At 39.9% G+C, this 26,581-nt stretch overlaps 1 protein-coding gene and 1 long non-coding RNA gene across 3 annotated transcripts; one reads left to right on the top strand and one right to left on the bottom strand.

Annotated features, from left to right (window-relative positions):
• Positions 1 to 1,361: 1,361 nt before the first annotated feature.
• On the top strand, positions 1,362 to 7,437 carry LOC135295868 (uncharacterized). Its single transcript, XR_010357929.1, has 3 exons — positions 1,362 to 1,546; positions 3,094 to 3,220; positions 5,894 to 7,437. It is a non-coding gene; the product is annotated as an uncharacterized LOC135295868 (long non-coding RNA).
• RHAG (Rh associated glycoprotein) lies at positions 5,054 to 17,204 on the bottom strand. 2 transcript variants are annotated; one of them, XM_064411651.1, is made up of 10 exons: positions 16,993 to 17,204; positions 12,224 to 12,407; positions 10,313 to 10,463; positions 9,981 to 10,128; positions 9,113 to 9,270; positions 8,154 to 8,291; positions 7,809 to 7,930; positions 7,004 to 7,089; positions 6,114 to 6,187; positions 5,054 to 5,451 (listed from the first exon to the last, which is right to left on the bottom strand). In XM_064411651.1, exons 1-10 carry the CDS (start codon positions 17,123 to 17,125, stop codon positions 5,374 to 5,376), a joined length of 1,272 nt encoding a protein of 423 aa, XP_064267721.1. In that variant the 5' UTR covers positions 17,126 to 17,204; the 3' UTR covers positions 5,054 to 5,373. The 2 variants fall into 2 exon arrangements, with proteins under 2 accessions (XP_064267721.1, XP_064267723.1); XM_064411653.1 differs by lacking the exon at positions 16,993 to 17,204 and adding an exon at positions 13,970 to 14,088.
• Positions 17,205 to 26,581: the final 9,377 nt, after the last annotated feature.

Below are 26,581 nucleotides of genomic sequence, written 5' to 3'. Positions count from 1 at the left end.
CTGGGTGAGAGTATGGGTCACTGGGCAAGTGTGAAAGTCCAAGAACATGGGTTACTGTAGGTCATCAACCTGACACTTGCTATAAGAGCCATAAATTCTGCATGCTGTCCAGGTTACTGATTAATCATGTTTTTGCCTTTAGCACAGATATCCTTGATACCCCTGAGGAATCAAAATTCCATTGCCCAGGGATGTAGTGCAAAGAGATTAATTTTTTTAAAAATGTGTGATGTATGAATGAGAGACTCACAAGCTGAGAGAAGATCTCAGAAGATCTGCATCTCTTTCTGTGGAGTTGAAAATGTGTCGGATTACACTTAGGGTGTGGAGGTAAATCTTAGTATGAATGGCACGTTTAGCGTATGAATGCTTATAAGCTGAATCACGCCTACAGAAATTGTTGCTGCAGATTTGCGGTCGTAGATGTACACTTGGAATCTCTATTCTGTTTCCCTGGCAACTCACAATCCTCTACATTAATTCTGGCTTCAGTCTTAGTGAATGATGTAATGTGTATGTAAGCTGACTCTTTCTGCAGAAATAGTTGCTGCTGAGCAAGACAAGCTCAGTTTCCGGCCCTGCAACCCTCTAAATTAATTCAGGCTTCTAACAAATCATATCAGTCATTACACTTTTTTCTCAAGGTTTGCATGTTTGAGGAAACGGGGTGCCTTTCCTGTTTTTAGATTGTGTGTGATTGCATTCTCCCATGCTTCTCACTGATTTTCACGGCTGTTTCCTCACAAAACTGTTTATGGGTGGCATAACTTTGATTCCATTGAATTCATTGGGAATTTGAAATCACAGAATTATTGAGGCTGGAGGGGACTCTGGAATTTGTCTGGTTCAATCCCCCTTTCAAGCTGGGTCACCAAGAGCCACTTGCCCCAGCCTATGTCCAGACAGGTTTTGAACATCTCCAAGGACCTAAAAAATTATATGACCCTAAGCAGGGAGACTCAACATCTCCTGGGCAACCTGTGCCAGTGCTTAGTCACTCTTATAATATAAAAGTGTTTCCTGATGTTCAGAGGGAACCTCCTGTGTTTCATGTGTGTGCCCATGGCCTCTGGCCCTGGCACTGGGCAGACACTGAGGAGAGTTTGGCTCTGACTTATTTGATCCTCCCCCAGGTGTTTGTACTGATAAGATCCTGCTGAGCCTTCTCTCCTCTAGGCTGAACTCCCACCTCTCTGTGTTTCCTCATATAAGAGATGTTGCAATCACCCCAGCATCTTTGTGGCCCTTTTCTGGACTCTCTCCAGTCTGTCCGTATCTCAGTGGTACTGGGAATCCCAGAACTGGACACAGCACTGGGAAAAATCATCCTCTGTTGGCTGAGGACAGGGGGCTGAGGTACAGCCTAACTCAGGTGCCTCAGAGTGAACAGCAGAGGAAGAGATGTTGAAAGAACAGGCCAAGGGGAAGACTGGACAGAAAAGTTGAGTCACAGCCCACAGGACAGTGTTTGGAAGAGTTTTCCAGCAGAAATCTTGAACACTAAGTTGCATGTGGTGTAGAGGCCAGAACCTGAAGGTTGTGTGAGGTGAGGTGCCTCAAGGCTGAGCCCCTTGTCCTTCTCTCCCAGGGTCCCTGCAGAGACATGGCCAGAGGCAGAGGAGAGGAGGGAATGGGGGAATTCCCCTGGGAATGGGGGTGCAGAGACCTAGAGGGAAAGAGCCCTTGCACATGGCTGGGAGCCTGGGAGAGGGGCCTGAGCAAACCTGGGAGAGGGGCTTGAGCAAGCCTGGGAGAGGGGCTTGAGCAAGCCTGGGAGAGGGGTCTGAGCAAGGCTGGGAGAGGGGCTTGAGCAAGCCTGCTCTTGGTCTGGCTCACCCTGAGCCTGCTGCTGACCCAGGGGCTCCAGAGGAGAGACGAGGACATTTCACCTGCCTGGAAGAAGTCCAGGGCCAGTGTCCAGCTGTGCTCCAGTTTGCCTGATTCTACTTCACTTTTCCAGGGTGGGTAAAAGGTACTGAAAATGTCACATATATCTAGAATTCAACTAACAGCAAGGAACTGAGAGGGAGCTGAAAGGTGGACATTTTGCAGGAGGCTTGAGAAGAATAGGAAGAGCTCTCCTTTGGCAAGAAGAGACATATTTTGTTAATATATTTTGAGAAAAACTGATCCCAGTAAGAGAAAGAAGACATCCCCAAGAAATGTCAAACAAATGCAGCTGGTCATCTGATCATTCAATTAATGCATTTATTCAGCAGCAGATTTGAGCACAAATGTTAAAAGAAATTTTGTAAGCAAATATTCAGTCAATGGCTTTCAAATACATTTTCTTTTCAGTAATAAAATATAAAGATACTGCTCTGAGGTAGGAATGGAGAACTATATAACAGCCTTCAAAGCTATGATCACCCACTGGTATTCTGAAAAAGGCTGACAAATAAGCTTGACCTTTAGTTAGTTTAAAGTAAGCTTGACCTTTAGTTAGTTTAAAGAAGATATCATTTAAGTTTTACTCATTTAAAAAAACCCAAAAACAAACAAACAAACAAAAATACCCACCCCACAATGCATTATTTAAGCTCTCTAAATGTAAAAAAATTCAAAGTGAGAACAAAGGTAAGACAGGAAGAGTGCTGAGTTGTTGTTGGAAGGGATAAAACATTGCCAGTCTTTTATGAGAAAGACAAGAAATGCTGATATTGCGAGCCTCAAATTTAGAGTAGTTGTACTTTAACTTTTGTTTAATTTTCAGTCCCATCCTTTAAGCTCATCCTCCACTCCATGTCTTATTTAACTCCTTACTTTCTTTTCTTGCCAGTGTAAGGCTTTCTCATGGAAGAACAAAAGGGTTTTTAGTAAAATATTTTCAGCTTCTGTCTTTTAAACATCCAGTCATGTATTTCACAGAAGTTGTAACTAATTATTAATGAAGCTCAGCTGATTCAAGCTAATCAAAGCTTCGATTAATTGGGAAATAACCAACCAAAAAAATGCCCTAAGCCAGAAAACCAAATGACACTGGCATCTGCAATGTGGACGTGAGCAATTAGGGTAAAAAGCCACATGGAAAAAAAAACATTTAAAGCTCTAGTAAGATAAAGGGATTCATCTCTCTACTCTGTTTTTTGACAGAACCTAAGGGAATGGTTTCTCTGATGGAGGAATCTTCTGAAAAATAAGTTTGGGGACAATGAATACTGAGAGGATGAGGGTATGGATTACTATGGAAAGATTATAACGAAAACTGGAGAACAAAAAGGTATAGTTCATTTTTTCCCTTTTGGACTTTAAAAGAACCCCTAAATGTTATTATTGAGGGCATCCATCACCAAGGAAGGTTTAGGTTGGATATTAGGAAAAAATTTTTCACCGGAAGAGTGGTTAACCACTGGAACAAGCTTCCCAGGGAAGCAGGGGAGTCATCATCCCTGGAAATGTTCAATAAGTGAGTAGACATGGAATTCTCAATGTGATTTACTGTCCATGATTATAATCCATCCAAGGCTGGACTTGATGATCTTGGAAGTATTTTCCAACCTTAAGGATTCTATAATTCAAATAATTAGTTTGCTGCCAGTAGGTGGTGCTTCCTAACTCAGGAATTCCTGTGGTCAGCACTCAAAACTAGTGAAATTACCTCACACCCCTTTAAGGTGAATGAAAGACCCTCTGAACTCCCAAGCAGGAATTTGAGGGGTGAAAATCATGTATGGAATATAAGCTTTTTACAGGCTGATCAGAGATGGAATCTTTTTCAAGTACTTCCACACTCCATACATTATGCACAAAATACTGCTAAAATTTTTACAAATGCAATATTTACATTGTTAAACGCTTCCCCAATTTTTACAAAAATGAATGTGTGACAGCTCTGAGAGAATAAAGGTCATCTTACAGCCAACAAGGTAGAAGAGAGTCAGTCATTGCACATCTGCAAAAGAGTTTATCTGAACTAAAGTGTGATACAAAAGTTTATTTTTATTCATAGAAATCTGACATATGTAGCAGTATACAGCAGGTACAACATATGGGACAGCCCTACCTAGTATCTTTCTAAAGATTTTCAAGGAAAAATACATCAGCAGAAATGAAAATGCATGTGCTATTTTATATGAGAGGAGTTTTCCCCTTAAGTCTGATAAGTAAGACTTGAAATAAGATCCTAGTATTAAAATAAAGGTTGAAAGTTCACCCTCTTTGGCCTGTTATTCAGACATCAGCAGTAGTTTTGCATGAATGATGGACTGAGGCACTGTGTTCCTTCTGCTTGATCTCCACTTCCCATCCATTGTCTCTCAATGGATTGTCCCATGCACGAAGGCACCTCATGGAATTCCTTCAGCTACCTCAATTTTGGTCTCTGAACTGAGCAGCCTCTGTCACCACTTCTCCGAGGAAGTTACTTTTCCTTAATTTAGCTTCAGTTTTCTTCTTTTGGCTTTCACTTCTTTTAGGAGAAAGTGACTTCTGAGTCAGTGGCTCACCCCATGGAAGTTGTCTGCTGAGTCTTCTGTAGGTTGAACATAATTGCTTTCCAATCAGTTCCAAACAATTCGTGTTTTTCTGGAGCTGGCATTAGTTCAGGTTACATTTCTTGCCATTAACACTGCTACAATCCACTTATTACTGTTGAATAGAATAAGACCTATCACGCAATCACTTGGTTTTCTTAGCTCCTACTCAGTTCCCTTATTATATCCTTAAAACTAACTAAATCTATGACAATAAATAAATACATCTATGAAAATAATAAACTTTTTTACAATTTCACTTTCTTTTCCCTTTCAATAAACATATTAACAATGAATCTTGACACTCATATTGCCTTATCAATCACTGTATTCTGTGCTTTGCCATAAGAATTATTTCAACATTTTGCTTCCTGTCATAATCAAACTTCAAAATACAGCATGTTTTCTCCTCCACTGGAAAACAGGACAACTCACTTTCTCAAAAATTTAAGCTGGAATACTCTGGTGAAAAGTTTGTTCAAATCCATATAAAAAAAAATCAATTAATTTCTTCTTGATTACCCCTATACAGTTGAAGGATGTAACTCAGAAATCTCACAATTAAATATATTGTCCTGTAATAATCTTGAAACCCAAAGTTTATTACAACAGCTATATTACTGTCTGTGACAACAAAAGATATACATAATTTCAAAGAGTGATTTGTGGTGCCTTTTTCTGATGAAAAAATATATTAGAAGGACCTAATTTATCCACCTGAGCTTGGCATAATGACTAAGTAATCTAAAATCAAACTTGTTTTCTTCTGCAAAAATATCTTCAGCCTTTTCTTGAAAACCTGGTGTGGTTGGGACAATACTTAGATATTGTTTAATTTTTTCTTAGCATTAGAAACAGAAAAGGGCATCATTAGGAGAAATTCTACAGCATAGTTATTTTTCTACATGGCAGCTTCAAATCTGCTGTGCTCATCACGGTGGCTGGAGTGAATTTCAGGTACTAGTTCCTCCTCTGGAACCTGCCATAAAAAACAAAATGGGGCTCAGTTAAGGATACATATATTTGCTTTCGCCACAAAAAAAGACTAAAATGTGCTGAGAATGTAATTCTATTTGTATATATTATATGTCTGTTTATTAACATTGACACAACCTGACATGAGCCATCAATTCTGGACACTGAGGGATGAACTCAGGGTTTTTGTCATAGAAGAAGGAGTTTAATTTATTGAAAAAACTAATAAAATTTCCTTTAACTTCACTCTTTATTTACAAGGAAGTATATATTCTTTTTGGGTTTGTCCTGGCATAAAATGATAAAGTTCAGATTGCCTAAATTAGCAATAAGTCATCAATCTCTGATAAGGAAGAGGATACCTGATACAGCAAGCATGTAAGAGAGAGATAAAGGCCTCCACTGTGATATGAATTTGTTGTCTCTCTTTCTGCTTTTTGTTCAAGGCGAGTCCAATGAAAAAGGCATGATCACCTAAGAGGGCCAAAAATTATCCTGAAGGTGGCCTGGCCTTGATAAATTCACAGCCTGAAGTAGAGGAGGATTTTTGAATTTTGAAGAGGCAGCGTTTCTGACTCGTGTGCAAATAACAAAGCCCAGGAGAGCAGGGCTGCAGTGACTGTACATACTCCAATATAATGAAAATAAAAGGAGGTTGTGTCTTACCTCCCAATAAGCAGAGTCATCAAAGCAGTTCTGGTCAGATACTTGTCCCAAGAAGGGGATCTTTAGAATAGCACCTGCAGGAAAACCAGCATCAGAGGTTTAAAAAATGAAGGAAATGACCAAATGAATGTCCCTCAGCTGTGCCCTACACATCTAGCTAAGTTTTCTGCCTGATTTCCTCATCTACAGAAATGCCCAACCATCCTGGGGACATCAGGCCAATTATTCTGAGAGTGATGCAGATTTCTTCATACAAACATAAATAAGAACATAAATAACAGCTTGCTTTTAATTGACCAGATTTCAGACCAAAATTTTCTCTTTCAGCCTGATTTTTTGTTTGTTTGTTTGGAAGTATTCACAAACTCATGGAAATGCATGACACCTCATTGAGTAGGTCTCAAACTAGTTTCTGTTCAGAATTTGAAGTGTCTGAATCTGGAGAAGAATTCCTTCCAGAACAACACCTAATTATTCTTATAGATGTAAAACTCAGTATCTTTGGAGCATGTATTCAGTGAGATATATATCCAAGATCATCAGGTCCAGTGGTGGACCAAACACCATCTTTGTCAAGCAGACCAGAGCCCTGAGTGCCACATCCAGTCACTCCCTGGGCACCTCCAGGGACAGGGACTCCACCACTTCCCAGGGAAGCCCCTTCCAATGCCTGACCACCCTTTCAGTGAAGAAATTCTTCCTGGCAAACCTGAACTTCATTTGAAGACAAAAACATTGGAAAACTGTTTTTTCCATATTTGAGTTTCTGGCGTTGGGACCCATTATTTCAATTTTGTATTATTCACACAAAATTGCTGATGCATTTAAGTTCTCCATGGAGAAACCTCTAAATTCACATATGTTTTTAGTCATATAAGCATCACACTGACCTGTGAGTGCTCCTCCCACAATTGCAATTCCAAGTGTACTTCCCAGGGCAGCAGCCTGCATGGCAGGAGTAAGCGGGTGACCATTCCTGGAAAGGGTAAAAAACCAAACCATTGCCTATCAAAAAATTGTTACACTTTGAGACTGATGATCATTCTTACAACTTGCAGTTGCTGCATGCTGGACAAGGTGACTGATAGGAAAATATCCTAGAATCTTTATGGTTGGAAAAGATCTCCAAGAACATTGAGTCCAAAAATCCTGCCATTGCTGTGTACTAGAAGGAACTCATTACTTTAATTTAACTTTGTTTTAGGCTACAGATGAAAACAAGTTATTTGAGAAGGTTATTAATGTCCTGTAAGTCATTAGCGAATACTCCCCGTTGTCAAAACAACCAGCATTTCATCTTTTTGGAGTCTTATGAGACAGTGGAAAAAAGCCATTTTGCCTTTTTTTCTTCTTCTTTTTTTTTTTTTTAATCTTACAAATACCAACATTGTAATTGTAGAGTCATAATAAAGGTTTTTCTATGTTTGAATGGTTCAGTGTGCTGTTTCTCTATGATGTTTTAATTTACTTATTTTTATTTGATCTTTTAATCTGTAACAAACTTGGCATTTAAGCAGTGTCTTAAAGGCAGGAGTTTAGGAAGAACCCAAGTTAAATGAGAATACAGTACCTGACATCAAATCAATTATGCATTTCTGAAAAAAACCCCCAATAATTAGATCTAAAGATGGTAGCAAATTACAATAGACCTTCCAAAATCAAAAAACGTTTTTCTCTCATCTCTCTGTAACTCACCTACTTTCCATTTTTATCGCAGTCACTATGATGCCAGCAATTCCCCCCAGAATTCCAGGTAAACCATGTAAATTGTGAACTCCACAAGTGTCTTGAATTTTCAACTTGGATGCCATCACAGGCTGAAATGAGGAGAAATAGGAAGTTTAGAGTGAGTTTATAATTTTCCATGATCCTAGATGGATATACAAAAGAAAGAGCATAAGTACAAGAATCAAATCATTATTAAAATCACTATTACCTGGATTTACTGTATCTATCCTCCCTTTGTAGCAAACCAAGGGAGCTCCAGAAAAGCCAAAGAGAAATAAAAAATGGGAGCAGAGCTGGGTCCCCAATACTTACAGTCAGGAACTGAAACCCAAGGACAGAGACAATTCCTGCAATGACCCCAATGAACATGGCAGAAAAAGGATGGATTTCCAGGTCAGCACAGGTACCCACGGCCACTCCTCCTGCCAGGGTGGCATTTTGAATGAGAACCTGCACAGGGGACACACAGTGAGGCAGAGGTGGCAGATGAGAGCCAGTAGCATGTTTTAGGGCTGAGTGCCCCTCAAGGCTCTCTTGCACATGCTGGGCTCAGACAAATAACTGCAGCTGCTGGATTTTAGGGCGAGGGGATAGAAGCTGGTTTGGTTTTGTCTGTTGTGCAACTGCACTGAAATTTCCAGGGAATGGGTCATTTCCTTGAGACACCTATTTTGGCTGTTATAATAAGGAAACTCAAGTAGGAACATTTTTGGAATAAGATTCAAAAGTCCACCTGAACCCTGGACTAATGTCTCTATGGTCCAGCAGGTTCTGTGAATGAGGGAGAATAATCACAGAATCATTAAGGCTTGAAGAGACCTTTGAGATTAAAAATTCCAACCATCAAACCAGCACAACCACCATGTTTCCAGTCCACTACACTGCTTTCCAACCCTTTCTGTGAAGAAATTTCTCCTAATATCCAGTCTAAATCTGCCCTGATGCAACTTGAGGCTGTTTCCTCTCATTCTGTCACTTGGTATTTGAAGAGACCAAGCCCCACCTCGTTGAACCTTTCCTCCTCAGGGACTTGTAGAAAATGAAAAGATCCTCCCTGAGCCTCCTTTTCTTCTGAGCCCCTCCCCCAGCTCCCTCAGCCACTTCTCATCAGACTTTATAGGTTTTACAAGTATAATAGCTCTAATTCTGGCCATAGTATGGGGAAAGGCTCCAGATAGCCTGGACAGACAGATGGACACTGGGAATCTGCCTACTCATCCTTATTGGAGAGGGTTGCCTCGATTGAAAAAGGGTTAGGATGTGATTCTTACCATACTGAATTTGCCTCTTTTATCCACCAAGCTGGAGAGGGCGAATGTTACGACGGTACAGGCAGCCAAGGAGTAGTAAGTGTTGATAATGGCTGTTACCTGGTCTTCTGCAATGGCAGAGTTAAAACTGGGCCAAAAAAGCCAAAGGAACAGGGTACCTGCAGGAATAGAAGTCAAAACAAAGCCAAGGCTATTTATTCACAGGGGCCAAAGAGTGAGCTACAAGAAATGAGGTCAATGATTAATGAGAAACATGGAATGGCCAAAATTCTGGAAGAAATAATAGAATATGCAGAAGCTTTTGACACTGGCAGCTGGGATTTTGACACATGGTCTCTTGTCAAATCTTACTGGAAGCCTTTAATGACCCCAGTCACTGTCAGAGCTCACCACCACTGTGAAACCCCAGCCAGAACAGGAGGCACAGGCAACACAATTCACACACAAATCCTTTATCATCTATCAACTGAAAGTTTTAGCTGGTGAACTGGTCTATGAAGAGTTCTCATGGACAGATAGCTATATGGTTTCTGACATTTATTACCATGACAGGCACAACTCAATCCTTTTAATTATGCACAATTGCTTTGGAAGTACTGCTGAAAAGCACAAGATTTAACTGAAAGGAAGTTACCACTAATGCACAGTGAAAACACAGATTTTATTTGATCTTTCCATCCTTGGAAGCAAGGAAAAATTGTAAAAATATGTGTGCCACTGAAAATACAGTGCATGCATGAGAGTAAAAGAAATTTGCCTCCGGAAGTGTACTTAGGAAAATTAATGTAGCATAATAATAAGTAATCAGAAAAAATAGGGATGGGAGAGGGATGAAGAGGTGATCAGCTCTCAATATTACATCACTTACCAATCATGGCAAACATGTCTGAGTGGTAGGTGGATTCATCATTATCATGTTTGTTTGTCAGACCAGGACGGTACAAGACGAAAGCTGCAGCCAAACCAAAATAAGCTCCAAAAGCATGGATAGTCATCGAAGCTCCAACATCTGTGGCCTGTAACAGGGACCCAAAATAATGCCTGAGATTTTATACAGCATGAAGACCAGGGTCTGATGAATGAGAAGTCTGGAGGACTTAATGGTTTAATTCTGTGGTAGAAACCAGACCCTAGAGTAAGCAAGTATTTCAAACTGAAAGCATTTGTTATAAAGAGAAAATGATTGCTAAATAGTTGTACCTTGAATACTTTGGTAACTAGGTGTTCATTGCATGCAAACATGGTGATCTCCAGGAGAGTCAGGATAAGCATCTGAATGGGACTTGTTTTCCCCAGGAGTGCTCCAAATGAAATCAAAGCAGTTGCTGTGCTGAAGTCTGCGTTTATCATGCTGAAGTTAAAAAAAAAAAGAAAACAAAAGCAAAAACCCAAAACACAAAAATAAAAGAAAATCAGTTTGAAAGCTGTAATACTCAACATGCCATTAAAATAATATCATTAAAATTATAGAGCTTTAACTCTTCAGATTCAAAATTATCAAGTTGATCTTCATGGATAAAAATTAAATCAAACTTTTCCAGATGGATTTGTAAGGATCTTACCACCTAGTGAAGAGTAAGTGTAGAAGGTTTCCTCCTACTTACATCATACATCTGCTTAGCTGGTTGGAATTATGATGAAAAGGCAGATGAGAAGTGTATGGGGATATGCAGGGATGCCATGGATATCAGAGAATCATTGAGTTTGGAAAAGGTCTCTGAGACCACTGAGTCCAATCACAGAATCATTTAGATTAGAAAAGGTCTCTAAGACTATTTTACCCAGCACTGCCAAGTCCACCACTAAACCATGTCCCTCAGTGCCACATCTGCAGGTTTTTTAAAACACTTCCAGGGCAGGTGACTCCACAGCTTCCCTGGGCAGCCTGTTCCAATGCCTGACCACCCTTTCTGTGAAGAGATTTGTCCTAATATCCAACTAAACCTCCCTTGGTGTGATTTCTTCTTGTCACTTCAGGCCATTTCTTCTTGTCTTCTCACTCATTCCCTGGGAGCAGAGCCTGACTCCCCCCTGGATGTCCCCTCCTGTCAGGGAGTTGTGCAGAGCCAGAAGGTCCCCCCTGAGCCTCCTTTTCTCCAGGTCAAGCCTTCCTAGCTCCTTCAGCTGCTCCTCCCCTGTGCTTCAGACTCTTCTCCAGATCCTCTGTCCTCTGGACATGCTTCAGCCCCTCAATTTCCAGCCCTGACTGCCACCTAGGCTTCAAAGATGACAGTGTGTCTTTGGGCAGATGGTTTATATAATCCTGGAAGCCTTGCACACCTCTCTCTGTGCTCTATCTTTGCATGAGCTGTCAGGTAGGACCAGTGTTAATATGTTTTGGGGATTGACAAAGGTAAATAAAACCAGAAATTGATCAAAAACTTAGAGCACAGAGAGGCACTAGCCTGTGGGTCCCTCAAAAGATGCCTGCCTGTAAGCATTAGGGAGCTACTTGTATCATTCCTGCTTTCTCCTCAGTAATGTTCTGATGCTGTTCATTTCAAAAGTGTTTACAAGTTTTCTCATAAAACAGAACTGCAGATGTGGAAAACACTCTGAGACCTCGGTAGAGGCAGGACAGGTGAGCAGGAGGGGCATTAAATGTGCTTAGAGAAGTTGCCCATGAGGTCTCTTATTCTGTGATTGGTGTTCAGACCCTGCTGGAGAATGATGCTCATGGAAATCATTCCTTGAGAAGTAAGAGAAAACCTTGTGAGAAAACCTTGTGAGTGCACAGACATGCTGCTGCAGCCTTTCTTCTGTGACCCCATGAGTTGTGGAAAGACAGATCCTTCCATGCCTGCTGGGGGCAGGATGTGCTGTGCTACTGCTGGAAATCTTCCAGCTTCCACAACATCAGAGATTCAAGGTAATCACTCTACAGGACCCACACCTCCCACTTATAATATAGCACCTCAAATTTCTTCACAAACTTTGGCCTAGTGCACCAGGAGTGGTCGCCTCAGAAGTGAAGGGCAGAAGGATGTGGATAAAAGGACAGTAAGGCTTAATCAAATTTAGTTCAAGTCTGACCCCACAGGTGTTGAGGTTTATGGCTTCTCCTGATATCTTTAGGCATAGAAATATCAATTTTTGTGAATTCACAAATACCTTTCGATGTTAACATAAATTTTCCCACTTTCCATATGCCAAAATCCTTGCATCAGAATTCCCCACTGGAGACCAAAGGCAGCAATGAGCATGTTGAAACCAACGCTGCTGAATCCATATTTCTTCAGAAAAGTCATCAGGAAACCAAATCCAACAAATATCATCACATGGACATCCTGAAAGTCTGAAGGGAAAACACATCTATGTAGAGACTGTGAAGAATGACTGAGAAGGGTGAAAATCTGGGGACAAAGGCAGTTTGAGTAAAGAAGAGTTCCAAACTCCAGTCATGCATGTGATCCATTCTTCCCATTTCATGACCAGTCTACCAGCTGAAAACAGAATGTCTGGAAAATGCCACACCCAGTTATTGATTATATTGATTCCTATATCATTATGGAAAGCCACTGGATCTCTATGCTTGCAAATTTACTTGTGCCTGGCACTGTCTTCTCTTTGTGAAGCTACCTGGAACATCATCCCAGCTTCATGTCCTTACAGAAAAGTTATGTTCCCCTTCCAATAAAGGTGGTCAGAGCCAGTGTGTTCTGACTAACTCCAAAATTGTACATGGGATTTGTTTGGGTGAGTGCTAGGTGTCCCAGTGCAAAGGAATCCTTGGGATCCTTAAAAATTACTGTCCAAGATATTGATCTTTTTACATGGATAAAAGTTAATTTTAAGGCAAAATTTAAATTTTAAAATTAATATAGTTAATCAGCAAACCATTAGTCTTTCTTCAAATATTTGGTTGTTTTTTGAAATATGAATTTTGTTAAAATATGATTATTTATTTTTCTACTTTTTAGAATTTTGACTTTAATTTTCTTTTTTATGGTTTCTATACAAAATGAGTCTATCACCACAACATGGATACTTTATATTTTAAAATATTTTTTTTTTACTTTAAAGCTTTATTTGATTTAATTGACTCTAAACCAGACAGGTTTGAGTCCTGTAACTGCAAATTTTTTTTTCTGATTTCACTGTTGGTAAGAACCTCCAGTATAGAGAGACTGTTTTTAAAATTTTTTATTTCATTGCTCTTGCATGCCAATAAGCATGAAAAACCTGAGCTGGTTAGTGTGACTTTTGGCTTGAAGTTGCAATTCCGATTACTTGTATTCATCAGTTTTTCATTACCAAGTTTGGCCAAAAGAGGGCCCAGAAGTATAAGAATTTACTGGGGATTCCTAATAAACTCTTTGATATTTGCAGTGTCATATTCCAACCCCGCCCTAGCACTGAAATAGCAATAAGAGCCTTTGCTTTGCATTTAAAAAACAGCATCGTGGGTTGGTTTGGGATTAGATGATGAACTTTAAGGTCCCTTCCAACCCAGGCCATTCTCTGATTCTATAGAAATGCAGGTGGTTCACAAACACCTCCAACCCTTTTGCTTCCTGTTCAGGCTGGACATTTAAAAGCTGTCTGAACTTATTCACACAAATGATTTAAAGTCCTGGTTAAGACTAGGTTAATTCATGGGACTTGAGGACAAATTCCTTCTAGTTTAGCCTGTACTTGAACTTTAACTGTCTTTTATGCATGATTTTAAAGAGTAGGTCTGGAGTGACTTTAAATGATAAAGAAAACCACATGATTTGAACTGAACTGTTTCAGTGACTAGTTGTGTTTGACAAAGCATAGCACTTCTGGGAGAGAGGAAAATAAAGACTGGGAAAAACACTCCAGCAGATCCTGGATAAAGCCACTACACAGAATTCTGCAAGACCATCATATTACCTCCACTGCAAGGTGGTCAGTCTCAACACAAAGATGCTTGTGACATACTCTAGAACTGATCTTGCTTGGCCTAGAGTTGTCAACCATAGAACCCTGAACAAGAGGAATGCATAAGTTTTCCTAAGCCATGAGTCATGGATGCTCACAGGACAATGTAAACAGGATGCCAGCATGAAAGAAATCCTCTTGCAGTGCTTGAAGAACCACCCCACCCCCTTGTTCTCCCATTCCAGTGGCACAACACAACTGAAATTTTCCATTTCAATTTGCCATGCCTGTATTTGTACCCACCAAAAATAGATACAATGCAAAGCTACGCTTTGGGAATGATCTCATCTTAGCCCTCCTTACCTGAGTGCAAAGCTATGCTGATCCTCCACTATTATTTTTAGTTTTCTTCTATCCAAAACCACTGAAACAGCTTGAATTCATGGTGCTGAGGTGTCTAAGGCATACAAAATCAAGCCTTGCACTGCAGTCCTGAGAATATAAATTGCCTCCTGGGTGAAAGAACTAAATCTCTGAGGTACACATGGGTTAACATCCTGAGGCATAGGATGGGAAGCAGTTTGAACCCATCATTTTAGGGACTCAAGAGAAGTCCTGGCTCAAGATACTTCCTAATACACCTATACGACCATTGCATTAAATTTCTGGAAAGTCCTCAGAGAAACTGAGGCAGAACCTCAGTTTGCCTCAGACAAATACTTTTGTTTCCACTTTGTACACATAAATTTGAGAGTAAGGGGTCCTAAAAGTGAAAATCTAGGTATTGTTATAATGTACTTTTATTCCCATTTTTATTGGGAATGACCTCTGTGAGGCCAGCATCTAAAAATTCAATATGGCATCGATGGTGTTTGCTTGGTTTATGTCTCTACTGGCAATCTGAACAACCTATCCAAAAGAAATATATGTTCTTCTCTCCTAAAACACTGTTCCCACCTCAGAGTAGTCCCTTATCCATGCTGTGCCTAAAGCCATGCCTGGCAGGAGGTGAAGGGGCCAGTTTGCATGAGCCCAAACCATTCCAGAGGGCTGCTCACAGGCCAATAGTGTGGGCAGCTGAGGGACAAGTGTGCAGGAATAACACAGTCATACACTGCCTGTGCAGGGAGACATGAGAGGCAGCAGGAAATTCCTCCCACACTTTTGAGACACTGATATTAACGAAGAAACAAGCATAGGTGATATTTAACTGGGTAGGTTACATTTGAAGATCTGTATTGTTGTGTTAGTACAATTACCTGTGCTGTCAAATTATTCCTGTGGGTTTGGGCATAACTTTTGCCTAGGCCAACAATCACCTCCTGGGTGACAGTGGACCAAGAGTAATTCCCAATACACTGTCTAGACAAGGCCACCTAATTTAGGAACTTGGATAGTTCAATACAATTGGGATAGTTTAATATGACACCAGCTAAGACAGCTGCATTTGTTCAGCCTAGAGAAGAGAAAGCTCTGGGGAGTCCTTGAAGCACCTTCTAGTACTTGAAGGGGCTTATAAAAAGTGGGAGAGTGACTTCTTAAATGGTCAGATAAAGATAGGACAAGAGGGAACAGTTTTAAATTAAAAGAGGAGAGATTTATATTGTTTATTAGGAAGAAATTCTTCTCTGTGAGGGTGGGGAGGCCCTGGCACAGGGTGTCCAGAGAAGCTGTGGTTGCTCCATCCCTGGAAATGTCCGAGACCAGGTTGGAAGGGGCTTGGAGCACCCTGGGATAGTGGAAGGTGTCTCTGCCCATTGCAGGGGGGGTGGAATGAGAGTGTCTTTAAGGTCCCTTCCAACCCAAACTTTCCTTTGCCTCTATGAACATCAGTGGCATGGCCAAACTCTTACAGACAGTGGACACAGCCCAGGGTACCACATCTCAGGGATACTGCCACATCTCAGTGGAGCTAACCTAAATGTGAGTAATTAGCCCCCAATGTCCATCAGCAGACTTGCATCTGGAGCTGAACAATGCCCTCATTTGCTGTTCTCTGACCTAGACAATGCTCTCTGTGAGAATACACAACACACAATTACTCCAACCTCATTTCACATGCCCCTGTAACAGCCATTGAAAGGACAGTTAGGATGGGAGAAAAAGAGGGTTCAAACTTACAAAATTACATTCAAAATTACACAGGTGTCACCTGCAGGCAGGGAGTTGTGTACTCTGTGATCCTCATCAAGCACATTGCAGTCTACAATTTCTACAGGGAATCTACAGGGCTACAAGTCATTGAGGCCTCAGAGCTGAAAAACTGAACAACCAACCTTCAACACTGCCAGGAAAACACAGTTTGCAGCTCTGCAAACTTTGTTTTCTATTAATTCACAATAGTCATATCTATGCATGAGAGAAATGAATAACTACTTCTCAGGCCAAGAACTTTTTCTGATCTTCACCAAGTATTTGCAGAGCAACAAATCAACAGAAACATTTTCAGGCTAAACCATTACTGCCTAATGGAACCACTGCTTTGGAAGATAGCAGGGGTGTTATCCACCTTGTCACCAAAACTATGGCCCTTTTTGGAGTCCCGGTTTCACAAACATTTTATATCAATATGCATATGCATCTCAATTTCCATGTTCTCATAAGACACCTTTTCCAAACTTGGATGGTAGTAATGAAACATTCTATTAACTTTAATTATTTAATACATTAATCAGGATAGAAGGGCTGGCAAGAAACACCCCCATCTGTCTCTGGAAAATGCTGGACACTTTCAGAGCAATGCACAGTTCTCCAAGTCTTAACCTGCTGTGCAAACACTAGAACTATATCCCAGGCTCTTCTCTCCCAAAACAGTAAACTTCTCAGCAGGGAGGTTCTTGCAGAATTTTGTATCTGCTCAATTTGTATTTGTCTTTGAAGCCTGCTGCTTTCACATCTCAGAAAAATGTGTTTGCTCCAAAACTCAACTTTCTTTTCCAGCTCTATCAGTAGGTCTCATAAGTTATTCAGAAATCTTGCTTAGCATCAGTTTAAAGAAATTTCAGCTTCTATAAATCTTAGACAGAAATACTTACATGGGTATAACATTTTAGAAGGATCTGAGTCATAATCCACAAATATTCCAAACAAAATAATGACAATCACTTCCAGGAGAAGCGCCAGGATCGAGAACTTGAACTTCATGTTGGTGTCAAAGTCTGGAGGCATTGCTGGAGAGAAGGTGGCTGTGACAGCTTGATAATGGGTGTTTGCCTTCAGAGGAGCTGGCTAATTCCGTGGATCTGGGTGATATAGTAAAAAAAAAAAAAGAAACAGTAACGTGAACACACTGTCCCACCCACTATGGGAGGGAAAAAGTATGGGTCAATATAGTGATTTCAATTTCCCAGGGTACTTCTGTGTCTGAAATACTGGCTTGCATGTGGGTTTTTTTTTCCAGTTTGTAATAACAACCAGCTCATTCAGGCACAGACATACTTCTCATTACCTATATGTATTTTTAAAAGGAATTAACCTTTAAGAAAATATCACAGAGCCTGTTTTGCTGCACATAGTAAGGAGCAGTGACTTTCAACTTTGTTGCCTGTAGTCAATAATTTTTTCAAGTTGTAGCTCTTCTTCCACAAAGTAAATAATTTTGCATTGTAAATAAAACATGGAAAATCACCTCTCTTCATATAGGCTGTTATAAGCAAAGAGAATTTCTTTCAACAACCTGAAGACATATTTTTTTTATTTTAAAGTGAAGTACTCATTCTCAGAGCACTTTGTAACTTGTAAACTTTTATTTAAAAAGGAAATTATTGTACTTATTTAAATGTAAAAAGGATATTCATAATTCTTACAAAGGAAAGCTGCAGTTACTAAAAAGAGGAATTTGAAGAGAGCAACTCAATTTTTTTTATTTTAATGATTGCTTTTTTAACATTCCCCTTAGCTCAGACAATGGAAATAGGTCAGAAACCAAATCTATTACATGGTTTAAAAAGCTTAGTTTGTAAACTTTCTCACAAATAGAGGAGAAAATTAAATTTCACATAGTTTACTGTTGGATGATCTCTTGCTCTTGAGAGTCTAATTGCTTTTCTAATATAAAAGTAGAGTTAGACCATTACCCAAACTAAGTTCAAAGTTCTCACAGCTTTTTGTCCCTGAAAGTGAGTCTGTGCATTTGGAAGGGAAACCAAGGTATTTAGCAAGAAAATTCTTGTCTATCACATAATCAAGCCTGCAAGTGGCAAAGCTAAAATAAGCACATGTGTGTTTTTTCCTTCATAGCAACTGTATTTCATTTGAGCAGCTCAAAGAGAGGAAGCAGAGCTTTGTTAAAATGCTATCACTCATCCTTACTGCACCACAGGATAGGACATACAGCCAGCTTTGATTGTGAGGACTTGTGAGCTCCTACATTTGCTCAGGAGGTGATTTAAAAAGGACAAACTCATGAGCAAAGTTCATTGGATTTTTTTTACTCATGCTCAGCCATGAATATCCTGTGTATTCATTGCATAAAGTTTTTCCTAGTGAAGATCTCACATGACATACATGTAATCCTTATTGCAACTTAAGATGTTTTAGGGGTGCAGAAAAAAATTCCCTGCTGAAATTTTAGCAGGAAAAGAGCCTTTTAATGGTGTTTAGAATTTAAAATGTGTCAAGTCCATTCCATCAGGACTTTTTCTGAGGTTATTATTTTATGTCTTAAATCTCATGTGGGTATGTACACACAGATGCACACAATCTGTATTGGAAGAGTATTCATCCATGTCTTTTTCCTTTTTCCTTAGCCAGGAAGAATAACTTAGCTTTCCCAGAGAGGTGAACTAATGTCCAGCAGCCACAGAATGGCCCTAGACATGTACAGGTGATTTACACACAAATAGGAATACTGAAGTAATTATATTCCAATATTTATGGACTCTAGTATTTGTTTTTCTAAATGAATGAAACATTTCCCTCTGACCACTAATAAGGCTGAATCTGACACAAATTATCTTCAGATATTGCCACCTTTAAGCTAAAAGGATTGACAACACAAACTGCCAGGAAGAGGATGCTTTATCCAAGGGGTGGAACTGGACTATTTTCCTCACTGGACTTTTTGGGAAAACCATGTTTGGCCTGACTTACTGCCTTAGTTTTTCCTTGCTGAGATGGGCTTTGGCCTGTGTCATATTTGGTCTGGGCATTGCTTCAGGAAATGACAGGTGCTTTGGATATTCTCCTCAAGGCTTTCCAAAGGAAGAATGTTGAATATCCATACCGTGGGTACACACACATCCAGTCACACCATCTGTGGAGAGTACAGCATGTCTGTCCTGTTAAATCAGGAAAACGAGGTCTGGACCTTTCAGTCCTACATCACAGTGGAAACTTTAACATAGGAGGTCCTACATTTTGCTCTGATGTATTTCCCAGCAGAAGCAATTGCCATGTCTGTCTGTCATTCACACTTTTTCCTGATTGCCTTTTTTCTGACACAGGCTTTCCAGGTGATGGGGAACAGCCACCTCCAACATCTCCTTTCAAATGCCTTTGTGTGTCCAACCAGCTGCTGCACAGGCCAATCAAAATGCACACTTCTTGAACTGTTCCTCTTTAGAAAATTTTCTAAAATTTTCTCCTTATTTGCTTTATCCCAGTCCTGGTGGCTATTGATGCAAAGGAAGGAGTGAGGGTGTTTGACAAATATTGTTGCACACCTGGATCTACTAAATAACTTTACATATTTGGCATTTAAATAGCTGTTGGATTTTTTTAATCCAGCTTTCCATCTAAATAGGATGTTGGTGACATATCACAAACTTTATATAAATAAATGTGAACAGTTATGGCAGAATTTTGAGTTTCTGGAATGATAAAAATAAGAAATAAAAGTAGCTTGGGCAGTATCTTACCTAAAGAATGAGAAAGAACATGCATTTAATAATATTCTTACAGAATGCCCTAAAGTATCATTAGGAGTAGCATCCAACTGACCAGACACACACTGTGCATTTCTGTGCCTGATCTAACCTGCAGTGTTTTCCTTTTAAATCATGGACTCATGGAATCATTAAGGTTGGAAAAGACCTCTAAGAATGTGAAGTCCTACAATTAACCCAGCACTGCCAGGTTCACCACTAGACCAGCACCACCAATTACACTCCCTCAGCACGATATCTATGAGTGTTTTCTATTTATATTCCAGAAGAAATAGAAACTTCCAAGAGCAATTGTTTTCATGGTAAAGGAAGTTACTAAAATACCTGGCTAAATAGGACAGGTGAATGGAAGTGCCCTTTTTGGTCATGTTTGTTGGCCAACACAGGTTAAATCAGGTCCAGGATGTCTCCTACAAGAGGCTGAGGTTATTTAAGACTCTGAGCTCAGTTCACTGAAGTCTGAACTACAAGGATTCCTCAGTCAAAGTGGATTTACAAAGCATGACTTGAGTGTACATTAATCTTCAATTTTATTCTTGGTGTGTGCTCTTCTTGTAGACAGAGCTGTGGAGACCAGGGAGGTGGAATAAGGTGCATCTTTCCTCCACACTGGGACAGAAACATTTCTTACATCTCCTGAACTTTGAGGTAAGTTTTTTTTTGAGAACATTGACATTAATCCCATTTTTGCGGTGTTGCAGAAGAAACAATTTTTCACTAAACATTAACCTCAATTCTTCGAGTCAACAGACCCCTATCTCTCCTCAAGTTGAAAGCTCATTCAAGAAAATGCAGTTTGTCCATGCAGTCCTTAAACAGCTTCCTTCACCTTCCAGAGAGAAGTAACATTCAGTGGATTTTCTGACTCCTTAGATAGCAACAATAAGATCACAGAATGGGTCAGGCTGGAAGGGACCAGAATGGCTCATCTGGTCCCACCTCCCTTCTCAAGCACAGGGCACAAGATTGTGTCCAGGCAGTTCTGGAATATCCCCAGTGAGGGACACTCCACAGCCTCTCTGGACAATCCATTCCAGGTCTTGGTCACTGCACAGGGAAGGAGTTCTGCCTCCTGTTCAGGTGGAACTTTCTGCCCATTGCCCCTTTGTCTTGACTGCATCCAAATCACCCCCACCAGCCTCTTAGCTGATTTCTTGTAAATGTGGATTGATACTACAGTGTCTCTTTCTAAAATAAATGTGTTTTATTTCTCCATTTGAAATCTCACAGACTTTGTTCTCTAAAACCTTACTTGATTACCAGGCAGTATTTTTAATCTTTCCAGTACACAAAGAACATCAATAGAAGGTAACACTAGAAGGAATAAGCTTTTTTTCTTTCCTCTAAATAGAATAGTCCAAATAATTACATCCAGATAGGCTATGTTCAGCTAAAGCATGACTTGTTGAAGAGGAGCATGTTTCACTTAAAAATTTCACTCTTTCATGACTGCTTTTATTGCATGAGTGTTACAAAGCAGGGGTTAAATGCTGAAACAGAAACTTTTTGTGGAGGTGTATCCCAAAGTCTGTTTACTAGAGATAACAGGGTTCTGCTCCCTTCTGCAAGGGCCAGTGGGCCTGTCTGAACTGCTCTTGTGATAAAAAAGGAACCTCAGCTAAGATGGATGCTTTGCGTAACACCTAGGAGCTCTACCTATTATTTTATGAAAGCAATAAGAAATAATAAAAATTAGATGTCTGTGTTTCAGTCTCAGATGGTGTGAGTGATGAATCATTTATTTTTATTGACTTTTATGTTAATGTGTTTCTCCTGCTCCCTATCAGTCCCCTGTGCTTACTTCTAACAGGGCACTTGGTGTGGTTGCTCCTGCCCATGTGAAATCCCTTACAGGGCCTGGTTCTAAAGGCAAGCAGGTCTTAAGCTTCTGAAAAAGCACAAGGAGATGACTTCAAAGATGGCAGGGAATCATCTCAGTTGACTTTCCTTACAGAGGACTGTCTGAATGTGGAAACCTCTAGGTTTCAAAATCCACTCCATAGCTGTGATTACACCTGGATTTGGGTTCTCTCTTTGCATCACGCCAGAAGAGCACTAGGAAAGGACACTTGTGAAAGAAGGTGAAGAGAATTGCATTGATTCTTGGATTTTAAGAAGAAATTCTTCCCTATGAGGGTGCTGTGGCCCTGGCACAGCTTGCCCAGAGAAGCTGTGGTTGCTCCATCCCTGGAAGTGTCCAAAACCAGGTTGGATGGGGTTTGGAGCACCCTGGGGTATTGGAAGGCGTCCCTGTCCATGGGAAGGGGTTGGAAATGGGTGTTATTTTAGGTCCCTCCCAATCCACACCATTCTGTGATTCTATGTTTCCATAAGTCTTTTGTTCCTCAGTGACCTTTCATGATGCATTCCTTATTTAAATGAGCAGACACAAGTACAGATGAATCTCAGCAATCCCAGAAAACCTCCTGCTAAGTGTGGCTCTTCCATAATTTGTACAACCATCAGCCTCTGGAGGCTGAGCTGTGATGTTCTCAGTGGTACAGCATCAAGGTGTGGTTCAGTGGTACCATGAAGTAGTTGGTCTTATCCACGTAAGGATCAAACCAGAGAGAGACAGTAAATATAAATTTTTATGACTCAGTGAGTGCTGTAAACTCTGAGCCACAGCACAAGTTAAACCCCAATATAAACTGTGCCTTTTGTCCATGTGTTCATACTGACCCACAAATTCTAATAATTTTGACCTTGGCACAAGTTGTAAATATGAGTAGAACAATTAGTACATAACAAATTCTTATAAGAAACTCCCATATTGTTTGTTTTTCCTGTGTACAGCTAACATCTCCTCCAGCTGGCTGAGGAGGTTAGGCAAGTGGGGACTTCTTTGTTTGCAGCTTGAATGCTGACCTGATGGAAGACATGATTTGTCACCTTCATAATTAATTTACATGACTGTTTTTTAATTGTCAGGAAGTAAGTGCTAAATCACTGAATATCCCAAAGTAGTCCTCTGCTATTGAACTGACAAGATGAATTGATTATTTCCTCACAACAGGCCAAGGACAAATTCAATGAACAACTACAACTCAACTTACTATCTAAAATACAACACCCCTTCCGGGACAAACCAACACAGGAGGTACTAAAATGAATTGGGAGCAAATAAATAGGAGTATTGAAGGAAAAATTACCTCAGTGGAAAAATCCAGCCTCTGAAATGTTCATACCAAGCTGTGAGAGGTACAAATTTGTATGCTGTAGCTCATTAGATGCTACATTCTCCTTAGATACCTCTCACTTCCCTCTAAAACATGCATGGAGTGTTAAATAACTCATATAAAGCTGGATAAAAATCTTTTTACTGGTTTGCACAACTGATATGTCTAGATCTGCAATGACTCTTAGTGCAAGACTACTGGAATAACCTAAGAGCCAAAGACTTAAGCTTGGTTTATGACATGTTATGGTTAATATTTTGTCAGAATGGTCTGGATTGGTTTTCTGTTTCCAATGCACCCATCCTTATGTTTATTGATCACAGAAAAGATGGTCAAAGGGTCATCCAGGAGGCAGGTCAAAAAGCAAGAGCAGAGACAGATTAAGCCAAAATTATGCTCCTGGGCCATGGGTAGGTGCTGGGAGAGGCTTCAAGGAGGATAAAACCTCCTCAGTGCTCATTATTAAATACTAGGCTTGGATCATTGTTGATATTTCTGGCTATTTTTACATGACCAGCAAATTTCCCCATCTTTGTGGAAATCTTTTTTCCACACTTTACCACTCATTTTCATTTCATTTTTCCCCTCCAGGTTCTTTACACATTTCTTTTCCTTTGCCATTTTTCTCCTTTCCCATTTATAAACTGATTTCCTCAAGCACACTGAGCCACTGCTATCTCTGGAAGATGCATGATCACTGTCTTCCAACACCTAATTTATTGTAACTGACATTTTTTACCTCTTCAATCAGCCAGCATTTCTCTCTTCAGGAGCATGGAATTTTTAGGTCATTGAGGACTTTTCCTGCAATTGTAGGTAGGTTGCCATGTAATAACTTCAAGAAATATTTTGCCCTCTGTAAAATTTTTATGTCTTTCTTCATTCAGATGGAAGGCTGCTGCTGACCTTTCCAGTTTTAATGCTTAGAAATTCATTTTCTTCACTAAATTTCTTAATGAATTATATATATATGTGTATATGCACACACACATATATACATATATCTTTATATATAATATAATATAATATAATATAATATAATATAATATAATATAATATAATATAATATAATATAATATAATATAATATAATATATATAATTATAATATATATTATTGTACAATATATAATATATATAACTATCTGTAATTTGTATATGAATTTTGTATACATACATATATGTATATATATCTTGGTTTTGTGCAGAAAATAAAGAATAAAACATTGAGAAATGTTGAGAATGAATGAATTATTTAATGAATGAATGTTGAGAAATATCTCCTGCCCTAAGGAATAGTGGCACCTGCATAGGAGCCACTGCTAGGAAAAAAGCATCAACTTAAAGAGTCTTTTTTAGGAGACATTTTCTGATATGTTGTTGGGTGAGTGTGGAAAATCACCTCCATCATCTGAATGGAGTTGCACAGCCACATTTACATAAGAGGTGAATACATTCTTGGTTTGAATATACAGAAATTCTGTAATTTCTGTGCTTCAGAAGCAGTAGTGCTCAGAAAATGTCCCTTTCTCCTCAGTGTGTCAGTCCTGTCAAAAATCACAAGGGCTACCGTTCAATTTTTTTCAAAATAAGCCTCTTATGACCCTTCAGCAATCACTTTGTGGGAAACTTATCATATGTGCCTGCACAAAGAATGCTGTATGTCACTAAATAAAAATAACACATTTAACACTTCCTTTGTTATCTTTAGTGTAGTTTTCTGGAATTTGTTTACATTGGGAAAAGACTTTTTAAAGAAGATAGATGAATGGTTTTGAGTGTCCTAAAAAAACCCCTGGTGGTTTAAAGTCAGTGCTTGAAATAAAAAAATCTTCTGGTTTATTCAACAAAATAAATAAAAGCCAAAATTTGATTTTATTGTGGCATCCAGGGCTTTTCTCTTTTACTTTCAGCATGTCATGGAGCAGTGGGAAAAGAGAAGAAAGCAGAGGAGTGTTAATGATGTAAAACATCAAATGAAAAATATAATTTGATTTCAAACGGTCATTTCTGTGTAGAAAACCCCAAGAATGTGATGATAATGATTTTAAAGAGTAATTTCCATTTACATGTGTTGAGCCTTGGGCTCTCCATCAGTGACTGAATGAATATTTAACACGGCTCTTTTCCATGCCAGTTTGCTGCCTCAACTTTTCCTAAAACTTGCTTTTCTTCCAGAGTTGTTATTGATGCTGGTGCTGGAGTATCTGTCAGTCCTGGGGAGCAGTCTGAGGCTGGCATTTCACAGAGCCCAGGGCAGAGGGCTGAGCCCAGTGACCAACCCATGAACCTCAGACGTCACCGGTGGGTCAGGAGGGAGTGTCACGTCCTTGCTTCTATCTCCCACTGCCCCCTGTCCCCTTTGCCTTGTGGTTACACTGAGATATAATTATGCTGGAGGTGTGGCCATCAAATGTGATATTATAATTTACAGGGCCTAGTGCTTTGTGGCTCTTTCTCAGCTTTCACTAATCTTCCTTGCCCTGACTGTGTGAGTTTATCTCTGCCTTGCAGTTGGTGAGGCTGAAGCTTGCAGGTCAAATGTCTGGCTTGGGGGTTAAAAGTCTTGCTCACAGCCTAGAGTGGAGACAGCAGCTGTCAAGAAAGTTCTTAATCAGAGAGTTCATCTCCTGTTTTTCACAGTTTAACCATGGCCTTTACATTAGAGAAATCTCATTTTTGGCAGCTTGGCCTGGAGTGACGGGAGCAGCCCAGGGGTGGGGAACATCCTCTCCTGTCCCTGCTCTGATGGACCTTTTCTGCTTGGGCTTGCTCAAACATCTTGCCATGAATTTATTTTATGGGAATAAATTGGATATTCTGACAAGACAAATTTCTAATGTCATGTGAAGGTTTCCAACCCTTGCTTCTTATTTATTATGAGGTTTTGAGGGAGTAGCCTCAAGTTGTGCCAGGGAAGATTTAGATAGGGTATTAGAGAAAATTTTTTCATGGTAAGGGTTGTCAAACATTAGAATGGGCTGTCCTGGGAAGTGGTGAAGTCACCAACCCAGGAGGTGTTTAAAAGGCGTGTGGAAGTGGCACATGGGGCCATGGTTTAATTGTGAAGGTCTTTTCCAACCTTAATGATTCTGTCATTTCATGTTAACCTGTTGGTGAGATTTGTCAAGAGTAAGAGTGAGACTAGTTTTATGGAAGATTTGTTCTAAAATATCAATGGATGGAGAAAAATGGGAGATACTGGCCCATGGCACTCAGCAAGACATTGGGATACTGGAAGTGTTGACCTCCCCTTTGGTTTAGCCCAGGGGCCAAATCTGGCCATGAAACTGCTGCCACTGGTACATTTTAAATATCAAAAATATTCTTTCTTCAGAAACTGTCTGACTGCTAAGTTACTTCATAACCTTTGTTCAAAACTGTGTTTAAGGCCCTTCATGTGAGTTAGCAGCTGAAGAGCTCTTACACCCCTCTCCACAGATAAGGCATGGACTTGTTCTGTGGTAGTTGCTCTTATCATCTCTCAGCACGTGTTCTTCTTGTGAACCAGAATAGAAAATGTAAGAAATTCCTGCTGTTATTTGCTTCTTGCCTGGACGAA

The sequence above is a fragment of the Passer domesticus genome, chromosome 3 (genome assembly GCF_036417665.1).
Source record: "Passer domesticus isolate bPasDom1 chromosome 3, bPasDom1.hap1, whole genome shotgun sequence".
In the NCBI taxonomy this organism is placed as follows: domain Eukaryota; kingdom Metazoa; phylum Chordata; class Aves; order Passeriformes; family Passeridae; genus Passer; species Passer domesticus.
This window is presented reverse-complemented; position numbering and strand designations above follow the sequence as displayed.